General features: G+C 52.8%; 1 protein-coding gene across 3 annotated transcripts; it reads left to right on the forward strand.

Moving 5' to 3' along the window:
- Positions 1–85: 85 nt before the first annotated feature.
- PLD3 (phospholipase D family member 3) lies at positions 86–19,338 on the forward strand. Of its 3 annotated transcripts, none has more exons than XM_070771041.1 (13): positions 86–235; positions 9,793–10,009; positions 10,518–10,649; positions 10,750–10,824; positions 10,918–11,060; positions 11,531–11,714; positions 13,322–13,442; positions 13,523–13,650; positions 15,088–15,288; positions 16,821–16,960; positions 17,554–17,719; positions 18,612–18,711; positions 18,825–19,338. In XM_070771041.1, the coding sequence occupies exons 3-13, from the start codon at positions 10,623–10,625 to the stop codon at positions 19,010–19,012; spliced, it is 1,473 nt and encodes a 490-aa protein (XP_070627142.1). In that variant the 5' UTR covers positions 86–235; positions 9,793–10,009; positions 10,518–10,622; the 3' UTR covers positions 19,013–19,338. The 3 variants fall into 3 exon arrangements, with proteins under 3 accessions (XP_070627142.1, XP_070627141.1, XP_070627143.1); XM_070771040.1 differs by having other exon boundaries at positions 9,793–9,987; XM_070771042.1 differs by lacking the exon at positions 9,793–10,009 and having other exon boundaries at positions 149–235.
- The last annotated feature ends 30 nt before the right edge of the window (positions 19,339–19,368 follow it).

A 19,368-nucleotide genomic window follows, 5' to 3' on the forward strand; every position in this document is an offset into this window, starting at 1 on the left:
CCAGCGAGAGCGCTAGGGCAACCATCACGTGACTATCCGCAGTCTCCCAGGCGCTTCCCCCGCCCGGCGCTAGCGAGGAGCGCGGCCAATGAGAAAAGCATTGCTTGGCCCCCGCGGGTCCGCAGTCCAGCCGGAGTGCGCCTGCGCGCGGCGGGTTGGGGGCGGGGGCGCGCGGGGCTCCAGCCTAGAAGGCACCAGCGGGGCTGGGTCCCGGAGTGGGAAAACTGGAGTGCAGGTAATGTGCGATCTGGGGGCGCGGCGCCTCGGCTGCCTTTATGTTGTCCTTCCTCTATAATGCATTTCTTCTCTCATATCGTCCTCTGTCCCTTTATGTCTCCGTTCCTCCCGTTATGTTGCATCCTGCTTGAATCGTTATCACTCCCTTGTGTTTCCACCACTCTCCTAATGTCGCCATCAATCCCCATAACAAGATTTCGTTCTTTTTAAGTTCCATGGCCACCAAATGTCTTTCCTGTCGTGTCTCCTTCTCCTGTCGCCTACACATCTCTTTTGTTGCTGCTACTTTACAAAGTCCTTCTCATAAATCGTCATCATATCCCCATGTCACCTTCGCACGCCTCCTCTCCCCTTCGTAAATCGCACTCAGGTTTCCCTTCTTTCTCATCCTTTATGCCTCCATCGCTCCCCTGTCACCGTTGCTTCTCTGACAGTCACTGTCTGTGCCTAATGCTTCTAGTGTTTTCCCGTTAGGAGTTTTTTTTTTTTTCTCTCTCTCTCTCTTCATGTCTCTGTCATTTTCCCCGTGTCACCTCTCACATACCAGGTACTAGAGCCCGTTATTCTGGCTCCATCGCTAAACCTCTGGGTAACCTTGACCATCTCATCACACCTTTGCAAACTTAGCTTCCTCATTTGTAAAACCCACACAGGGACACCTATGTCAGGGATGAGAGTGAGGATCCTGCGAGTTTATTCTGGTGACATGCCCAGCTCTATGTGGCTAATACAATCAATCATCTCACCCTCACCCTCATCCAGTCACCTTCATCCCCTCCTCCTTGTCACTCTTCCCCTCCCCCCAGCTACCTTCATCATTCCCAGGTTGTCACACTCTCTCTATCCTGACAAGTTCTGCTGCAGCAGCCAACCCCTGCTGTCCCACGTCACAGTCTCCAAGCTGTCCTCCCCTCCGCCACGTCACCACACCTGGGAGGGTGGCCCATCAGCCATTAAGAACCTTGCTCATGTCAATATTAATCCATCCCTCTTTACCTTGGTGGACAGACTGATTTCCCACCCCCAAATTGAGAGCACTTAGCCCATAGCAGGAGTCCAGCAGGGCTTGGTGGGAGGAAGACTCTAGGTAGCTTAGACCCAACCCTCCCTTGACTCATAAAATCAGAGGTACAGAGAGAGGAGGCAGGTCTCACCACACCATCAAACCTCAGCAACCCCAAATCCTCAAGTGAAGAGGCGAATATTTTAGTTACTCACCTTGCCTTAGCGTGGCTAAGGACAGTCATTACAGTGTGTGCCAGGGACTGGACCCCCCCAGGTGCCAATCTTGGTTTTACTGTTTAGTACTTAAATAGCTGCATGAGCTTGGGCAGGTGGCTTAAGGTCCCAGTGCCTCAGTTACTACATCTGTAATATGGGAATGCAAATACAAGTTATTCATTCAATCGATATTTGTTAAGCATGTTCTACATGCCCAAGACTGTGCTAGGCATACGGACACATGAGTGAACAAAACAGATTCCTTGGCCTCATGGAGTTTACAGTCTATTAACAGCAAGGGCCAGAGACAATACACAAATGGGTAAGTAGACTAGATGATATATTGGGGGGATAGGGAATGCAGAGATGGTAGTTTTAAGTAGGGTGACCTGGTGACATTTGAACAAAGACTTGAAGAGGAGGAGAGAGTGACATGGCTCTCTGAGGGAAGAACAGCATTCTAGGCAGAAAGTAAAAGTGTTAGTCGCTCAGTCGTGTCCCACTCTGTGACCCCATGGACTGTAGCCAGCCAGGCGCCTGTGTCCATGGAATTCTCCAAGGAAGAATACTGGAGTGGGTAGTCATGCCCTTCTCCAGGGGCTCTTCCCAACCCAGGGATTGAACCCAGGTCTCCCACTTTGAAGGCAGATTCTTTACTGCCTGAGACACCAAGGGAGCCCCATTCTAGGCAGATGGAACAGCACATGCAAAGGCCCTGAGGTAGCAGCCTACATGGCATTGGTAAGGGGTAACGGGGAGGCCAGTGAGGGAGGAGAGGGATGGGGGATGAAGTCAGCAGGGTGATGGGGGAGTCAGCGGGAGGTCTCACGGGCTGTGGAGAAGACTTTGGCTTTACTCTGAGTGAGGTGGGTTTGGAAGAGAGGACGGATGTGATCTGATGTGACATGAAGCCACAGCAGCAGCTGGAGAACTTCTACCAAGGATGGACTGGCAAGAGCAGCCTGGTTGGAAGAACAACTGAAGTCCTTTTTTAAAGCTGCACTCATATCCTTTATACTTGGAGAAAGTTTCCAATGTCCTTCTCAAAGATTGAGGGGAGGGAGAAGGGGGGTGTCGGTAGAGGTTTTGAGAGGCTGTTCGGGAGGGAGGGAGGAAACCACAGGTCTACAGATATTAGACAGCAGGAGAGGGGGCTGTCTACCCAGCACCCTAGGGAGCTTGGGCTCAAATCCTGGCTTCCTGGCTTTGTCCCTTTATGCCAATGACTAAACTGCTCTAGGTCTTTAGTTCACTTATCTGTTTGTTGTTGTTGAGCCCCTAAGTCGTGTCTGACTCTTTGCAACCCTATGGACTGTAGCCTGCCAGGCTCCTCTGTCCATGGGATCCTCCAGGCAAGAATACTGGAGTGGGTTGCCGTTTCCTACTCCAGGGGATCTTCCCAACCCAGGGATGGAACCTGCGTCTCCTGTGTCTCCTGCATTGGCAGGAGGATTCTTTACCACAGAGTCACCTGGGGGAAGTTAGGCTAAAACAAAACAAAAACACTGTTGTGAGAATTGTATATATAAAGTGTTTTGAGCAGTGCCTGGTTCAATAAACATAAGGATCCCCACTATCTCTCCCGTATCCTACCCTTCCACAGCCACAGACCTCCCGGAGGGTAGCAAGGAAAAGACACCCCGCCTTATTTTGTGTTTGTGAGTTGGTTTGACAGTATAGTGCCCTGGAACAGAACTGAGCTCTGGGATCAGATTCCCAGCCGACAAACCAACCCTGTGTGACCTGGGCAGTGATTTCCCTGAGCCCTGTCTCATCTGAAAAACAGGGATAATAATGCTTTTTCCCCCAGATGTTTTTTTTTTTCATTTGTTTGATTTGGGGGGGAGGGTTTGGGGGCCACACAGCCTGTGGGATATTCGTTCCCTGACCAGGGACCGAACCTGTGCCCCCTGCGTTGGAAGTATGGCATCTCAACCATGGGAAGTCCCTGTTGTTTGTTTGAATGGCGATGTCAACCACTTTCACGTGATGCCACAGCGCCCCTCTCTTGTTTTCTTTTTCTCCCAGGTACATAGTGTAGGTTTCACTCATTGATCTATTGTCTCACTCCCTCAAAAGAATTTCTTCCTTCCTAAGGATTTTTTTTTCTCTGTTTTTCTGTGCTGCATCTCCAATTTCTAGACAGGGCTTGTCAGCAATAGTTGAATAAATACTAGTTGAATGAATAGATGGATGAACTGGCCACTGAGCATCTGCCATATACTGTCCCTGTGCTGGGTGACATGGGGGACACAGCAGTGACAGCCAGCCCGGCCCTCCCCTCGTGGATTCTGGACCCATCATCAGGTAGTGACAGTCCAGTGGTCAGGGCCAGGTTGGGAGAAGCACAGGCAGAGGGGTCCAGGCTAGGATTGGTAAGCCCAGGGGACTGCCAGTCCCATGGAGGATGTCTGGACCAGCCAGGGAGTCGGAGGGCTTCCTGGAGGAGGCGGTACATAAGCTGATAGAGGTGAGCAACCTGAAGAGAGAAAAGTATGCTAGGCAGGAGGGGCAGCTGTGGGCAGGTTTGGTGGTAAATGTGTGGTTTCAGTTCGAGGAACTGAAAGATATTAAATATGACTGGGCCATGGAGAATGGTACAAGCATAAGCCCAAAAGATTATTAAGGAAAGGGCTCTGGGAGCCACAGTGAGAAGCTGAGACTTTATCCTGTGCACACTGGAGGGCCACAGAGTATTTGAGCAGGTGAGGGGCGAGTCAGACTCAGATCGGAGGGGGAAATAGAAGTGTTTGAGTGGAGGCTGGGAGCCACAGGAGGTGGCTGGAATGGGGACCCAGGTGAGAAAGGCCAGTTCATGGCCTTGGAGGGGAGGTGAAAAGGGTGGGTGGGAGACACTCTTGGGAGGCCAAGTGGATAAGTTATGGGGGACCCAGGACTCTGGGGGCATCAGGGCTTTCTGGGGAAGGTGGAACACAGGCCGAGACCTGAAGGCTGGGTAGGACAGCTCTCCTGGGAATGGGGACCCAGGGGAGGGGCAGGTTAGGGAGAGATGCTAAGGACAGTTGGAGACATGGGTATAAGGGGCTTAGGGACACCTGGGTGGAGGTATCTAGGAGGCCATGGGACTTGCAGAGCTGAAGTTCAAGGAGGAGATACGAGTCACAGACAGCTTTGGAGTCAGAGGAACTGAAACTGTCAGATGGGGAAGGTGCACAGGCACTGTCCCTGGAGAGCCCAGGAGGGCATCATAAGACAGTTGCACTTTGTCCCGAAGGCAGTGGGCAGCCACAGAGCGGGGTTGAGTAGGGATGGGACAGCTTTTGAGTTCCAGTTCCCAAGTATTCACCATTCATGGTGGTGGGGGTGGGTTGGGGTGGTTCGTGTATGCCTTTTTTTTGCTTTTTTTTGTTTTACTGATTTGTTTTTCAGACCGAGCATCTTCTATCCCTGGAAGGGGCACCTTCTGGGGTCCTTTGAAACAAAGGTTCTACCTCTAAAAACAAAAACGTTTACAAAACCAGTGCTCCGTACTGTTTTCTGTAGACTTGATCACAGACGATTGTGCGGTCGGTCCAAAGGGGTCTGCACAATCAAATGAAAATTGGCCCCTTTAAACCCAAGAACTGGTCTGTTTTGAACCACGCAGAAGGTCCCTAGGTTTGTAAATGTTTCCTAAGGTGTGGCCTGTCCAGTGCTTCAGATCTGCTGCAGCAGCTAAGTGGCCCACCCTGAATTTTACCCTCAGGCTGAAGTGCTACCATCTGTACCTACCCTATTGCCCCAGGCTCAGAACACAAGCTACTGATTGTTGTGTAGGAATTCAGTGTCACTGAATCTTAAAGCGACATCTAAAGTCTTTTCTCTCTTCTACTGCTCTTCTGTTTTCAGAAGAAAAACAAACCTTTACAATGTGCTGGGCGCTTGGTGGGTAGAGGAATAAATCAGACATAGACTTAGCTTTTCAAGGGACACATATATAAGTTTATCTGTGATAAGTAGTGTGTTCAGGGTATTAGGGGACACAACTCACCAGCCAGCTTGTATCTGTGTGAAGTGACTGTTGTGGATGGGTTTCATTGACTCTGCCCAGCAAATGTCATGTTGGTATATTAGTCTCCCCAGTGTTCTGAAGAATGCAAGTGAGGCTCAGAAAAGGTAGTCTCTTCTCCAGGTAAAGCACAGAGCTGAGATATGAATCAAGGGCTTGGGGACTGTGAGGCCCACCCTCTTAAAGCAGCCACCACTCCCCAGACAGGCATAAAGTGATCCTTTTTTTTTCCTGACCATGCCACATGGTATACTGGACCTTAGTTCCCCAACTGGGGATCGAACCTGCACGCCATACAGTGGAAGCACAGAGTCTTTACTGAACCGCTGCTGCTGCTAAGTCACTTCAGTCGTGTCCGACTCTGTGTGACCCCATAGACGGCAGCCCACCAGGCTCCCATTCCTGGGATTCTCCAGGCAAGAACATGGAGTGGGCTAAGGAAGTCCCAATCCTCTTTTTATGAATGAGGCCAGCAGGGCTCAAAGAAATAAAGCCCTGTGCCCAATGTCACTGAGTATGAAAGTGACAGAGGGCTTCTGGCTGTCCAGTGGCTAAGAGTCCACGCTCCCAAAGCAGGAGGGACCCGGATTCAAGCCCTAGTCAGGGAACTAGATCCCACATGCCACAACTAAAGATCCCACGTGCTGCAACTAAGCCCTGATGCAGCCGTATATTTATTTATTTATATATAAGAAAATTTCTGAAAAAAAGTGACAGAGGTGGGATTTGAACCCTGGATTCATCAGTCCAGAGCACTTCTGTGGAAGGGGGATCAAGTCTCCCACCCTCACCAGGGGTGGGGGTGTTTAGGGAACTGTGACCCAACACAGGTCTCAGAAGCCCAGTGGGTTTTGTTTCCTCCTTGTCCCTGGGCTATGGTGTCACACCAGGTCAGGCAAGGCACACGCCAAGGGGACAGGGAGATATTCAATGGGCTGGTGAAACTGCACAATTCAGTTGTACAGGCTGGGACTCAAAACAGCCAAAACCCAAACTGGGACTGAAACCTACTTTCTTTTCATCTAAATCACACACCTGGTCTCAGGATTTAATGAAGCTTAGGTTCTTTACGTCTCAGCACAGAAAGAATTCAGTGAGGGACAAAGTGATAGGTGAAAAGTGGATTTATTTAGAGAGAGACACATTCCATAGACAGGATGTGGTTCATCTCAAGAAGCAAGAACGGCCCTGGGAGAAACACGCTCCACAGAGTGTGGGCCATCTCAGAAGGCAAGAGTCCCTGAAATAGGGAGTGGTTAATTTTTATGGGCTGAGTAATTTCTTTTTTTGGCTGCACTGGGCAGCATGAAGAATCTTAGTTCCCCCATCAGGGATCAAACCCATGCCCCCTGCAGTGGAAGTGCTGAGTCTTATTATAATCACTGGACCAGCAGGGAAGTCCCTGGGCTGGGTAATTTCATAGGCTAATGAGTAGAAGGATTGTTCTAACTATCTTGGAGAAAGGGTGGTGAGATTTCCAGGAATTGGGCCACCACCGACTTTTGGGCCTGGGCCGGCTTTGGAACTGTCATGGTGCCTCTGAGTGTGTCATATGCTAATATATATAATGAGACTCCAGGTCCACTGAATAGGTCACATTCACAAGTTCCAGGAGTGATGACCACATCCAACTTACCAGTTTTGAGGCCACCATTCAACTCACTCACCCCCAGAGGAGATCATATTTCCTCCTCTGCCCAGAACCTACCCTTGGCCCCATTCTTGCCACAGTCCAGGTAGCTCTGCATAATCTGGTCCTGTGACCTCTGATTCACCTCCTCTCCCTCCCCTCACTGCCATTCCACTGCAGATATGTGCCTGCTTGCTCTTCTCTATCCCCACAGGCATACTCCTGCCTCAGGGCCTTTGCACTTAGAATACTGTTCTGTAGCTCTCTTCCTCCCCTCCTTGAAGTTTTTTTCTCAGGTATCCCCTTCTCTGTGCAGCCTTCCTTGTCCTCCTCATTTTCAAGTGCAAGTAATCCCACCCCCACCCCAACCCCGTCCCTCTCCCCTGAGTCTTTATAGCATATATTATCTTCTAACATATAATTTACTTTTTTTTTTTTTGTCTGTCTTCAAGTCTGTTTTGTTCACAGTGATCTCCCCAGTGCTTAAAACAATACCTGTGCACAATAAAGGTGTGCAAAATTAATGAACAGCCTTGTGAAAAGTGGGCAGTATTGTTACTTTGCCCATTTTGCTAATGGGGACACCAAGGCACAGATGTGTTGTCAGTTCTCTGAAATCAAATAATCGCATACATACTGAGGTTCATATTAAGATCAGGCATCTGGCTCCGGATGCCACAAGTGTTAACTGCCTCACCAATCTAATGCAACCTACACCACCTCTCCAGTACTGGTTTTCTTTTGAAGTACGCTAAGTGCGTTTGCTTTGATAAAAATATAGCAAGTCAGAATTCAACCCATCAGTAAAGACTTGTCATCATGGCACAATTTGAAAGCCAAAAGATTGCTAACAAACTGAATAAAAGGCGTCTTCAGTTCAGTCGCTCAGTCACATCAGACTCTGCAACCCCACCGACTGCAGCATGCCAGACTTCCCTGTCCATCACCAACTCCCAGAGCTTGCTCAAACTCATGTCCATCGAGTCTATTTTCTTCGTAATTTTGGTTTATCAGCGGCCACCCCAGTTCCCCTGCCTCACCGTGCTGTGCACCATCCCTCACATCTTCTAGCCCTACCTTTCCCCAGTTTTGTTTCCGTTGATCTTAGCTTCCCTCCTAGGGAAGGGAATGGCAACCCACTCCGGTATTCTTACCTGGAGAATCCCGTGAACAGGGAACCCCGGAGGGCTACAGTCCGTGGGGTCGCAAAGAGTCCGACACAAATGAGCAACTAATACTACTACTAGCTTCCCTAATTTCACCTCAGCTTCTGTTCCAACCACATAGTCTTAAATAAAGCATTTCTCACCAAGGGCAAATAAAAGGCAAACTTGTTTCCTGCGCCATGCCTCCCCTCCCCCACCCTTGGACCCTGCGGTCAGCCTTATCGAAGACTGTTACCTTCTGCTTCTCTTGGTGAGCTACGGAGATCAGATAAGCTTGATCTGTTGCTATTCTTTGCTGGATCCATACTCTTTTTGGCTGGCTCCCTGTGATGGGGTGGGGGTGGGGTGGGGGTGGGGTGGGGGTGGGGGAATCCCTACTTGTGCTCTTCTGCCTTTAACCAAACTGGGATCAGACGTTGAGGGGGAAGGGGTTTTCAAATTATCCTTTCAGGTCTAGGCTGGATCTTGCGGTGAGTGGTGAACCAAACTCCCTTTTGGAATTTTTTTTTAAATCACATTAATGCGTGGAATGAATTTTTAAAAACGTGACAAAACCTGGGACGCGTCAACACCTGTGTTCGCTTTATAATTATTTTTTTAACCCGCACAGAGATATTTTTCTCTTCTGTAAGTCGCTCATATTTCACGATTTTAAAAAAGAAAATAGGCGTAGGATAAAAAGCGATCCTGACGCACCCCCAAATCCTGTTGTCAAGGCAACCACTTCTGACGCTGTTTCTTCTTTCAATAATAACCCTTCTCTACCTTTGTGCACTTCCTGCCTGGGTAGGGGAAAGGGGGTCCTGCCCCTCTTTCATTGAGAGAGGTGGGCGGGAAAGGGGGAATCCCTCCAACTTATTTCTACAGCTGTGGCCTTAAATTCTGTTTCGGAGATACGAGATGGTAGATGGGAAACCCTCTTTATCCCTTCAGCTGGAGCCTGGATTTTTTTTTTAACACCAAAAACATTCTGTATTGGGATATAGTCAATTAACCATGTTGTGGTAGTTTCAGGTGAACAGGGAAGGGGCTCGGTCACACATATACATATATCCATCCCCCCCCCCCCCCCCCCGCACACACACACTGGTAAGAAACATTTTTTAAATCCCTATCAAAATATCAGTTGGCCTTTTTAAAAAATTAAATAGAGACTTCAATACAGACTACAACAGAAAACCCACCATCCCCTTATCGCACACCCCGCGCTCTTCCCCTCCCATAGCGTGGGTGGGCTGCGTCTTTTGATTTTATGGCTACATCCCTAAATCATGTTGTTCAGCCTTGGTCATTCCATTTTATTTTATAATTTTAAAAATCATTAGTCTTATTTATGTATTTATTTTTGACTAGGTAATACATGCCCACGGTACAAATATTCACAGGGTTTAGAGCCGAGAAAAGATGGGGGGGGGGGTCTCTTTTTTCTCTTTACCTGAGTCCTCCCTAGCCCATATTGGGGGGGTGCTCTAGGATGGAGCGTAGCAAAGCAATCGCTCAGACCTGTGCTTTTTCTCCACCCCCGCCAGGTTGGCTAGACCGTATCTGGGGGGCCGGCCCCCCCTCTCCCTGCGGTGAGCCCGGACCGGCGCGCTCACTGCGCAGACTCCCCGCTGCAGAGGGCGGAGCCCCGTTGGGCCCCGCTCCCTCCTCCCTCCAGCCCCTGCTCAGCCTGTTGGGGCAGAAGCTGGGGCCCCGTGGAGGTAGCAGCAGCTGTCTGCCGAGTAAGGCCGAGGCCCCTCTGGGGTACGGTAGGGGAGGATGATTGGGGGGATGGGATGGAAGCTGAGAGGGAGGCCCCGATGGTCTTGGGCTCCTGGCCTGAACTGGCTAGTGGTTACCTGAGTGTGAGGTTAAAGGAGCTACCTGGAAAATGACTTCAGGGTAAATCCCAGGGCTGGGAAAAGCCAGGCACAAAAATATTTAGGGCTCCGCTGACCCAATCCGGAGATGTCATTTTGGGAATGTGTAGGATAGGGCTCAGAGAAGGGAAGGTGCTAAATGGGGAGCAGTGCCAGTGCTGATGACAGGCAGGGTGGGCACTCAAGGGGGCAGGGAGGGCACCCCAGAGGGATAGGAGGAAGGCAGAGGGGTTGGACTTTGAGGGATTTCGAAATCCCTGCTGACCAGCAGTCAGCTTCCTCCTTTAGGGGTGGCGGGCGCAGTGCCAGTAGCCCCCGTGATCACAGACAAGGCGATCCAGGGAGTCCCGTGAGCCCGAGGCTGATCCGTTTTCTGTGATGTCCCCCCAAAGCCTAGAACACCCAACACAGTGCCAGCTTCTGGTCCCCGCAGTTTGGAGACCCTGACACACCCACTTTTGCACCTGGGAGCTGTATAACCCCTGACTGCCAGCACGATGAAGCCTAAACTGATGTACCAGGAGGTAGGTGGATGGGGGAACAGGGGAGGAGGGGCCGGATCAGGAGAGGGTGGGGGCCCTGCTGAGCTGACCCGTCACCACCACTCCCATCCGTGTGCCCCAGCTGAAGGTGCCTGCTGAGGAACCTGCCAGCGAACTGCCCATGAATGAGATCGAGGCATGGAAAGCTGCAGAAAAGGTAGGTGCCCCTCTCCTCCCTCAGTCTGTCTCTGGAGGCTGTGGGCTGGGCTGCCCTCCTTGGGCTGACTGCTCGCCTCCTCCTCCCCCGCAGAAAGCTCGTTGGGTCCTTCTGGTCCTTATCCTGGCAGTTGTGGGCTTCGGTGCCCTGATGACTCAGCTGTTTCTATGGGAATACGGCGACTTGCATCTCTTTGGGCCCAATCAGCGCCCAGCCCCCTGCTATGACCCTTGCGAGTAAGTGGAGGGGGGCGTGGGTGCCTGGGATGGTGGGGGAAGGGGCCCTGCCAGGCCAGGGACACTTCAACATGCACTACGCAGGGCCTGCACCCACTGTTCAAGACAGAAAAAGGGGGTGGCAGACACTCCCAAGTGGACCGTCACAGTTCTCTCTGTGCCCACCTGCTTCACCCACACTGTTGCCATGGCAACCACAGCGTCGTCATCTTCTATGCCTCTGTGAACAGACAGGCATACATAGACACACATGGCATCTTCTATCCACATCCATGGACAGACACACACACACACACACATCCACAACCTTCTACAAATCTAGAGAGACAAATGCAGACACAGAGAATCATGAGTACAGACACACACGAATACATATAGTCTTCCATCCTCCGTGGGCAGACAAGTGAGCACTCACAGTCTAGCCCACCATGGCTTATTCTGCCTCCCTCCCTCCCCACCTCCCCACCCAGAGCAGTGCTGGTGGAGAGCATTCCCGAGGGCCTGGACTTCCCCAATGCCTCCACAAGCAACCCCTCCACCAGCCAGGCCTGGCTGGGCCTGCTCGCTGGTGCCCACAGCAGCCTGGACATTGCCTCCTTCTACTGGACTCTCACCAACAATGACACCCACACTCAGGAAGCCTCTGCTCAGCAGGTACCTGGCAACCTGGGCCCTGGCTGGCAGCAGGGGTGGTGGGAGGCATCAGAGTCAGGGAAATGAAAGGGGTTTCCCTCCAGCCCAGGAGACAGACTGGCATGTCTCACGTAGTGGGTTGGACAAAAGTGTTTGGAAGCAACTGTCTTCACATGGCCCACGGGACTGGGGGCGTTTTGTCACGGTCATCTGGAGGCCTCTGAATATCAGGGCATGGGTTTGGTTACGAGGGATTAGGCTAGCAGATATTGCTCACCCACAAGCTTCCTTCCCTGAGCCTGTCACACAAAGAAATGGAAACATGGAATGAGTACCAGCCCAGCCTCAAGCCGGGCTTCTGCGTGCCAGCTCTATGACCTCAGGCAGGTCACCTCATCTTGCAGTCTTCATTTTCTTCATCTGTAGAATGGGGCCATTATTTAGTGTTCACCTCTTGTGAAGATGAAACGGGCTGATCCCAGCCAATGACAGCAGTGCCTGACAAGAGTCAGCCCTTTATAAGCATTTACTGTGATAGCCTTGTTAGGGTCTGCAGACAAATTTAAAAAGCATAAAACTCCAAGATTTGAAAAGGAACAGCCTAGGTGGCTAAGCCCTTCTTTGAAAGACATAGTGAATTTGTTGCTCTTCTTCCTTTTCCCTGCTGCCACTCTTTGTCAGAGGTAGACTTTAAATGTTTTAAAATTGTGGGGATCATTAAACAGTGCCTGGAAAAAATGCACAACAGTTAAAAATTATATGAGCTGGAAATTCCCTGGTAGTCCAGTGGTTAGGGCTCCGAGCGTTCACTGCCAAGGGTGAGAGTTCGATCCCTGATCAGGGAACCAAGATCCTTCAAGCTTAAAAAAAAAGGTATGAGCTTCCATTCCCTGCTGGTTCCTACTGGAGTGATTCAAAGCACAGAGCACAGACATAGAAGGCAGACGGTCTGAGTTCAAATCCTGCTTTCCTGTTGATTTCTCCAACGCTCAGTTTCTTCATCTGCACTTTGAGATAAACTCAGACTTGCCTTACCAATGACAGCTGTGAGAATTCAGAGTTCGGGTATAAAGGGGCTCAGAAGGGGCCTGGCTCACAGTAGAAACAAGGGAATCATTGGCTGTTACTGTTATTAGCATCATCAAGCCTTACCTAGGTCTTCCCAGACTCCCAAGTCTGCGCTGTGCCTTTAACATTCTGCAAGGTGCCTAGAGACCCCTGCTGTATCAGGCGTGGATACTACCAGGTCAGGGTCTTGGGAAGGACCTGTGAAGGGCAGGAGTGGCAGGGAGGCCCTAACAGGGCTCAGAGCAGCCGGGTATTAAAATAGATAAAGACACTTCCCTGTTGGTCCAGTGGTTAAGACTCCGTGTTCTGAATATAGGGGGCACGGGTTCGATCCCTCGTTGGGGAACTAGGATCCCTCATGCCGCACAGCACAGCCAAAACAATAAATAAAACAGATAAAGTAAGGTTTTAACTTCTTAACCTGTAAAGCTTTTCCTAACTGTATTAATGTAAAGCCTGATCAGATCTAGAAGCCTAATCTCAAAATGACTCCATGGGGTGCTCCGTGGGGCTCGAGAGCCAGCTGATCCATCCCCTCAGAAGCTGTCTCCTCCCTCCAGGGCGAGGAGGTCCTCCGGCAGCTGCAGACTCTGGCACCCCGAGGTGTGAAGGTCCGCATTGCTGTGAGCAAGCCCAATGGGCCCCAGCCCCAGGCAGATCTACAGGCGCTGCTACAGAGCGGTGAGCTAGGGGGCCAATGAGGGTGGGCTGGGTCTGGGGCTCCCCAAGCCAGCTCCTGACCTCCACCCCTGTCGGTCCAGGTGCCCAGGTCCGCATGGTGGACATGCAGAAGCTGACCCATGGCGTCCTGCATACCAAGTTCTGGGTGGTGGACCAGACCCACTTCTACCTCGGCAGTGCCAACATGGATTGGCGCTCCCTGACCCAGGTCTGCCTGAGCCCTGCCCACCGCCCTTCTAGGTCGCTCCCTGCCTCGTGGGGCTCCCAGCCTCCAACCGTACCCCACCTCCTCTTACCAGCCCTCCTGAATCATCCCCCAATCCAGCCCTCCACCACCCTCCCCTTGCTCATGGAAGCCCCTCTGATCCCTGATGGCACCTGCCAGCCCCTTTATACGGCATCCAAGGCCCTGTCCACCCACACGACCTTCACTACTCACTTCCTGAGAGCCTGCTCTAAGCCCAGCCCTGTTCTGACGCTGAGAACGTTGATGGCAACAGATAGGCCTCTTGGAACTCGTGGTCCAGGGCTGAGACGGGCCTGTCACCAGGCGGTGTCAACCCAACAGGGTCAAGGCTGAGATGGGAGATGGGGAGAAGCACAAGTAGAGGGTCAGGATGGGGGACCCAACCTGGGGTATCAAGGAAAATCTCCCAAAGGAAGCGACAGTTAATCTGCTACCTGGAGGAGCTGCAGGAATGAGCATGAGATGGGAAAGGGGTATAGCTGAGGCAGTGATGATGTCTTCAACAAATAGATACTGTGCAAGCCCCTAACTGGGTTTCACTGGTAGCTCAGCTGGTAAAGAATCTGCCTGCAGTGCAGGAGACCCCGGTTCAATTCCTGGGTCGGAAAGATCCCTTGGAGAAGGGATAGGCTCTATACACCAGTATTCTTGGGCTTCCCTGGTGGCTCAGTCAGTAAAGAATCTGCCTGCAATTCAGGAGACCTAGGTTCGATTCCTGCATTGGGAAGATCCCCTGGAGGAGGGCATGGCAACGCACTGCAGTATTCTTGCCTGGAGAGTCCCCATGGACAGAAGAGCCGAGCATGGCGGGCTACAGTCTGTGGGGTTGCAAAGAGTCGGACACAACTGAGTGACTAAGCAGAAGCCCCTAATCCCACCGACTCTGTGGGAAAACACAGAAAATACAGCCATGGCTGAGACATCCCTGGTGCCTGTCCTCCCAGTCCAATGGGGAGACAGGTTTGTCACCAGGGAAAGTGATGAGGGAGGCCCAAGGGACCTTGAGAGCCTAAGGAATGCCTGACACAGGCTGGGCAGTCAAGGCAGGATTCCTGGAGGAGGAAACCCTCAGTGGAGACCTAAGACTGAGCAGGAGCTCAGTAGAAGGTAGAAGCCGCAAAGGTTCAGGAAATCAGGAGCTTCGGAATAACTGACTTTCACCAAAACTTCAGAATTTAGTCTTGAGTCAAGATCATGTCCATCTCAGGGCTTTGGCTGGGGGAAGGAGGATGGGGGCTAAGGGGCAGAAAGAGGGAAGTAGGGGCAGAAAGAGGGGGAGACAGAAGGGCAAGGGGCAGGAAGGGGGACTTGGTGGAGGCAGGAGGAGGGGCTGCAGGCGTCCACGTCACCTGCCTGCACCAGGCCACCACCCTGGGGCTCAGCACTGTGCTCCCGCAGGTCAAGGAGCTGGGTGTGGTCATGTACAACTGCAGCTGCCTAGCTCGAGACCTGACCAAGATCTTCGAGGCCTACTGGTTCCTGGGCCAGGCGGGCAGCTCCATCCCATCAACCTGGCCCCGGCCTTACGACACCCGCTACAATCAAGAGACTCCAATGGAAATCTGCCTCAACGGAACCCCTGCTCTGGCCTACCTGGCGGTGAGTCCAAGGGAAGAGGGGCCTGCCACATGCTCTCACTGCACCTCCTCCGTCTGGCCCTGCCCGGTGATTTGATGGGGATGATGGAGTCCTGACCACTAGCTGTCACTCCTGCTCACTCAGGGGCCTAAGACTTAGAGGTTGGGACTTATGTCCCAACTTCCCTAGGCTTTGGTTTCATCTAGAAATCTTATGATTGCATCATAATATTTGCAATCTCTTAGGGCTAATGAGGCAGCATGGCTGGGTTCATTCAGGCCAATCCCTGGTTGAACTGTCCACTATGGCTGAATGTCACACTTTTAATCAATTAAGATGAAATGCTGTTGAAAACTCAGTTCTTCAGTCACCCTAGCCCCCTTTCAAGGGCTCAGCAGCCACACCTAGCAAGTGGTTGCCGTATTGAACAGTGTAGATACAGAACATTTTCATCACTGTGGAATGCTCTGTTGGACTGCACCCACTCTGGACAAGGCACTGCTGTTTTCAACTGTTGATGTTTTCTCTAGTTGGGGTGGCCAACCTGGGACCCCCAAGCAAGTCACCTGGCCAGGCCCAGCGTCGTCATGAAGGGCCACCCTAAGGCATGGATGGAGGGACATAATTCATTGGGGTCCTTTAGTCCAGTGGTCTCCCACTGGGGAGTAAAGTTTCCCTCATCACCATTCAGAGCTTAAGTTTACTCACCTGTTGGGAGGGTAGAGGGGGCTGGGTGAAGCTCCTGGGGTGTGGGGGCACATGAGGAGTGCCATGGCGGTGGGCTGTGAGCCAGTCAGGGACAAGAGTGATTAGAGGGCTTCCCCCGTGGCTCAGCGGGTAAAGAATTCACTGCCAGTGCAGGAGGTGCAGTTTCCATCCCTGGGTCGGGAAGATCCCCTGGAGGAGGGCATGGCAACCCACTCCAGTATTCTTGCCTGGAGAATCTCCATGGACAGAAGAGCCTGGCGGGCTACAGTCCATGGGATCAAAAAAAGAGTCAGACACGACTTAGCAACCAAACAGCCACAGCAGCAGCAGCAGAAGAAACTGGCACAACAGTGTAAAGCAACTATACACTAATAAAAAAATTTTTTAAGAGACTAAAGCAGAGGTCCTCAAGTCTAAGCATGCACTAGAATTACCAGAAGGGCTTGTTAAAACCAGATCCCTGGGCTCCATCCCAACACCTTGATGCTGTGTGCCCTGTGCAGTGAGGCCCAGGAATCTGCATTTCTAACAAGTTCCCAGGTGATGCTGCTGCTGCCTGACCAGGCAGCTCATGTCAAGAACCACTGGGTTAGAGCTTAAGTTCTAGAACCAGACCGCCTAGTTTCAAACCCTGGCTCCGTTCCTCAGCTCTGTGACCTTAGGCAAATCACTTATCCTCTCTGAGCCCCTGTTTGCCCACCTATGAGCTAGGATGTGTCATTATCTCTCCCCTTCACTGAGGCTGAACATTCAGTGAGATACACAGGGACCTAAGGCCTGACGGGCTGTCTGCAGCCGGCGTCCACTGTGAAGGACGTGTCTTGACTGTCCCCTTGTCCCCTCAGAGTGCACCCCCACCGCTGTGTCCGAGTGGCCGCACCCCAGACTTGAAGGCCCTGCTCAACGTGGTGGACAACGCCCGGAGTTTCATCTACATCGCAGTCATGAACTACCTGCCCATCATGGAGTTCTCCCACCCACGCCGGTACTGCTGGGCACGTGGACAGGGCTCGGGCCTGGAAGCCACACGAGTGGAAGAAGAGACAGGAGAGGGAGTGATGGGGCCCAGAAAGCAGGCAGGGAGCCAAAGCCGGGGGACAGAGGGAGGGGACACCACAGGACAAGACAGAGGCGACAGGGAGAGTGGCTCTGGGTGCTTGAGACAAGGGAAAGGGGACAGAGGAAAGGCTGTGAATATTGGGAAAGGGGTATGGAGATGGGGGGACTGGAGGCTCAAGGCAGAGGATGTGGGGTTTCTGGGGGTAGGAAGCAGGGAGTGTGGGCGGAATATGGGGTGAGGGGCTTGAGAGGTGGGACTGAGCATATTCAGGTTTGGGGTGGCACAGTTGGGATTTGAGATCTGGGATAGGAAGCGGGGATGATTGGGTCTGAGGGTTCAGAGCAGGTAGTCTGGGGGCAGCAGACAAGATGATGAGTGGATTGGGTAGGGGTGGGCGGGAGCCAGAGATGGGGTGGTCTTGGGAAGTGGGGGTTCTCCGAAGCTGCAGTGGGACCCAGGCCTGGCGCCCTAAAGCTGAGGGGAGGCCTCCCTCCGTACCCTGCACTCCCTGCCCCCAGGTTCTGGCCTGCCATTGACGACGGGCTGCGGCGGGCTGCCTATGAGCGGGGCGTCAAGGTACGCCTGCTGATCAGCTGCTGGGGACACTCTGACCCCTCGATGCGGGCCTTCCTGCTCTCCCTGGCTGCCCTGCGTGACAACCACACCCACTCCGACATCCAGGTGGTAAGCACCTGCCCAGACCCGCCCCTCAACCCCTGTGCAGGGCAGTGCAGGGACACAGCTCCTGTGGCACTCACCTGGCATCTGACAGAGATGACACAGAGCGGGCTGTGCCCTGATTGGGGCGGAGGAGGGGTGACTACAGGTCAGGGTTGGAATCAAGGGCGTGGGCAGAGGAGTCAGGGCCAGGAAGGGGGAGCCCCGAGGAAGCTCCTGCTGCAGCCTGAAGGGTCACAGACTTTCAGGAAAGGGGGACGTCTGAAGTAAGACCTCAGGGACTATGGTGAAGAATCTGCCTGCGGTGCAGGAGACCCAGATTCGATCCCTGAGTCAGAAAGATTCCCCTGGAGGAGGAAATGGCAACCCACTCCAGTACTCTTGCCTGGAATATTCCATGGACAGAGGAGCCTGGCAGGCAACAGTTCATGGGGTCGCAAAGAGTTGCACATGACTGAGTGACTAACACTTTTAACCCTAGAGGGAACAGGTGGCGTGTGAGCCAGTCTTTACGGAGGACCCACTCCTCTGAAGGGCTTCACACACTGGGCTAGTGGTAAGGAACCCGCCTGCCAATGCAGGAGACATAAGAGACACAGGTTTGATCTCTGGGTTGGGAAGATGTCCTGGAGGAGGGCATGGCAACCTACTCTAGTATTCTTGCCTAGAGAATCCCAAGGACAGAGGAGCCTGGCGGGCTATGGTCCATAGGGTTGCAAAGAGTTGGACACGACTGAAGCGACTTTGCACGCACACATGCACTTCTCTGGGCCCTGTTCTGATCCCCAGGGCCTGAAGGGAAGCAGCTGAGCCCCCAGTCCCGAAGACCTGGTTCCACTCCCCATCCCCAACCCAGGGGCTTCTCTGTCCTCACCCTGCATCTCCCCACCCCTCTCAGAAACTCTTTGTGGTCCCTGCGGACGATGCCCAGGCCCGAATCCCTTATGCCCGCGTCAACCATAACAAGTACATGGTGACTGAACGGGCCACCTACATCGGTAAGTGTTCCAGGAGCACCATGATTGGGGGGGCAGGGGGGTGGGGTGGGCAATGGAAGGGGGTCCAGGTGGCGCCATGGGCCCTGACTCTCTGGACCCCCAACTCCCCATAGGAACCTCCAACTGGTCTGGCAGCTACTTCACCGAGACGGCAGGCACCTCGCTGCTGGTGACACAGAACGGGCGGGGTGGCCTGCGGAGCCAGCTGGAGGCCGTGTTCCTGAGGGACTGGGACTCCCCTTATAGCCATGACCTTGACGCTGCCGCCGACAGCGTGGGCAACGCCTGTCGCCTGCTCTGAGGCCCGGTCCGATGGCCAGGCCAGGCCTGCAAGGCCCTGGTGTTCCGGGTCTCCATCCCCTGTCCCTGTGCCCCCCGCTTCTGTCTGACCCGTTGTGACTCCAACAGGCTCCCCCTTCGCAACCACCCCCACCCCAGCCTCCCATCTCTACCTCCACCCCCACTGGCCTGATGCTGTGGCCCCAGAGGACCCAGCCGAGCTGCGGGAGGGCTCAGTCCCAAAAGGAGAAGTGGGGGTGCATGCTGGGCCTAGCCTCCCTGGCCCACCCCACTTCCCAGGGCAAAGAAGGCCCAAGGTCATAATAAGAAGTAAATAACTTGTCTGTACAGCCTGTGCCTGACTGAGTGGTGTAAGGT

The sequence above is a fragment of the Bos indicus genome, chromosome 18 (genome assembly GCF_029378745.1).
Source record: "Bos indicus isolate NIAB-ARS_2022 breed Sahiwal x Tharparkar chromosome 18, NIAB-ARS_B.indTharparkar_mat_pri_1.0, whole genome shotgun sequence".
NCBI classification, from domain to species: domain Eukaryota; kingdom Metazoa; phylum Chordata; class Mammalia; order Artiodactyla; family Bovidae; genus Bos; species Bos indicus.

Excerpts from the sequence above, each read along its gene's own strand:
- PLD3 (XM_070771041.1), top strand. The coding sequence starts at position 10,623 with ATGAAGCCTAAACTGATGTACCAGGAG. Across the intron at positions 10,650-10,749 it reads CTAAACTGATGTACCAGGAG|CTGAAGGTGCCTGCTGAGGA; the intron begins GTAGGTGGATGG and ends CGTGTGCCCCAG. Across the intron at positions 13,651-15,087 it reads ATTGGCGCTCCCTGACCCAG|GTCAAGGAGCTGGGTGTGGT; the intron begins GTCTGCCTGAGC and ends GTGCTCCCGCAG.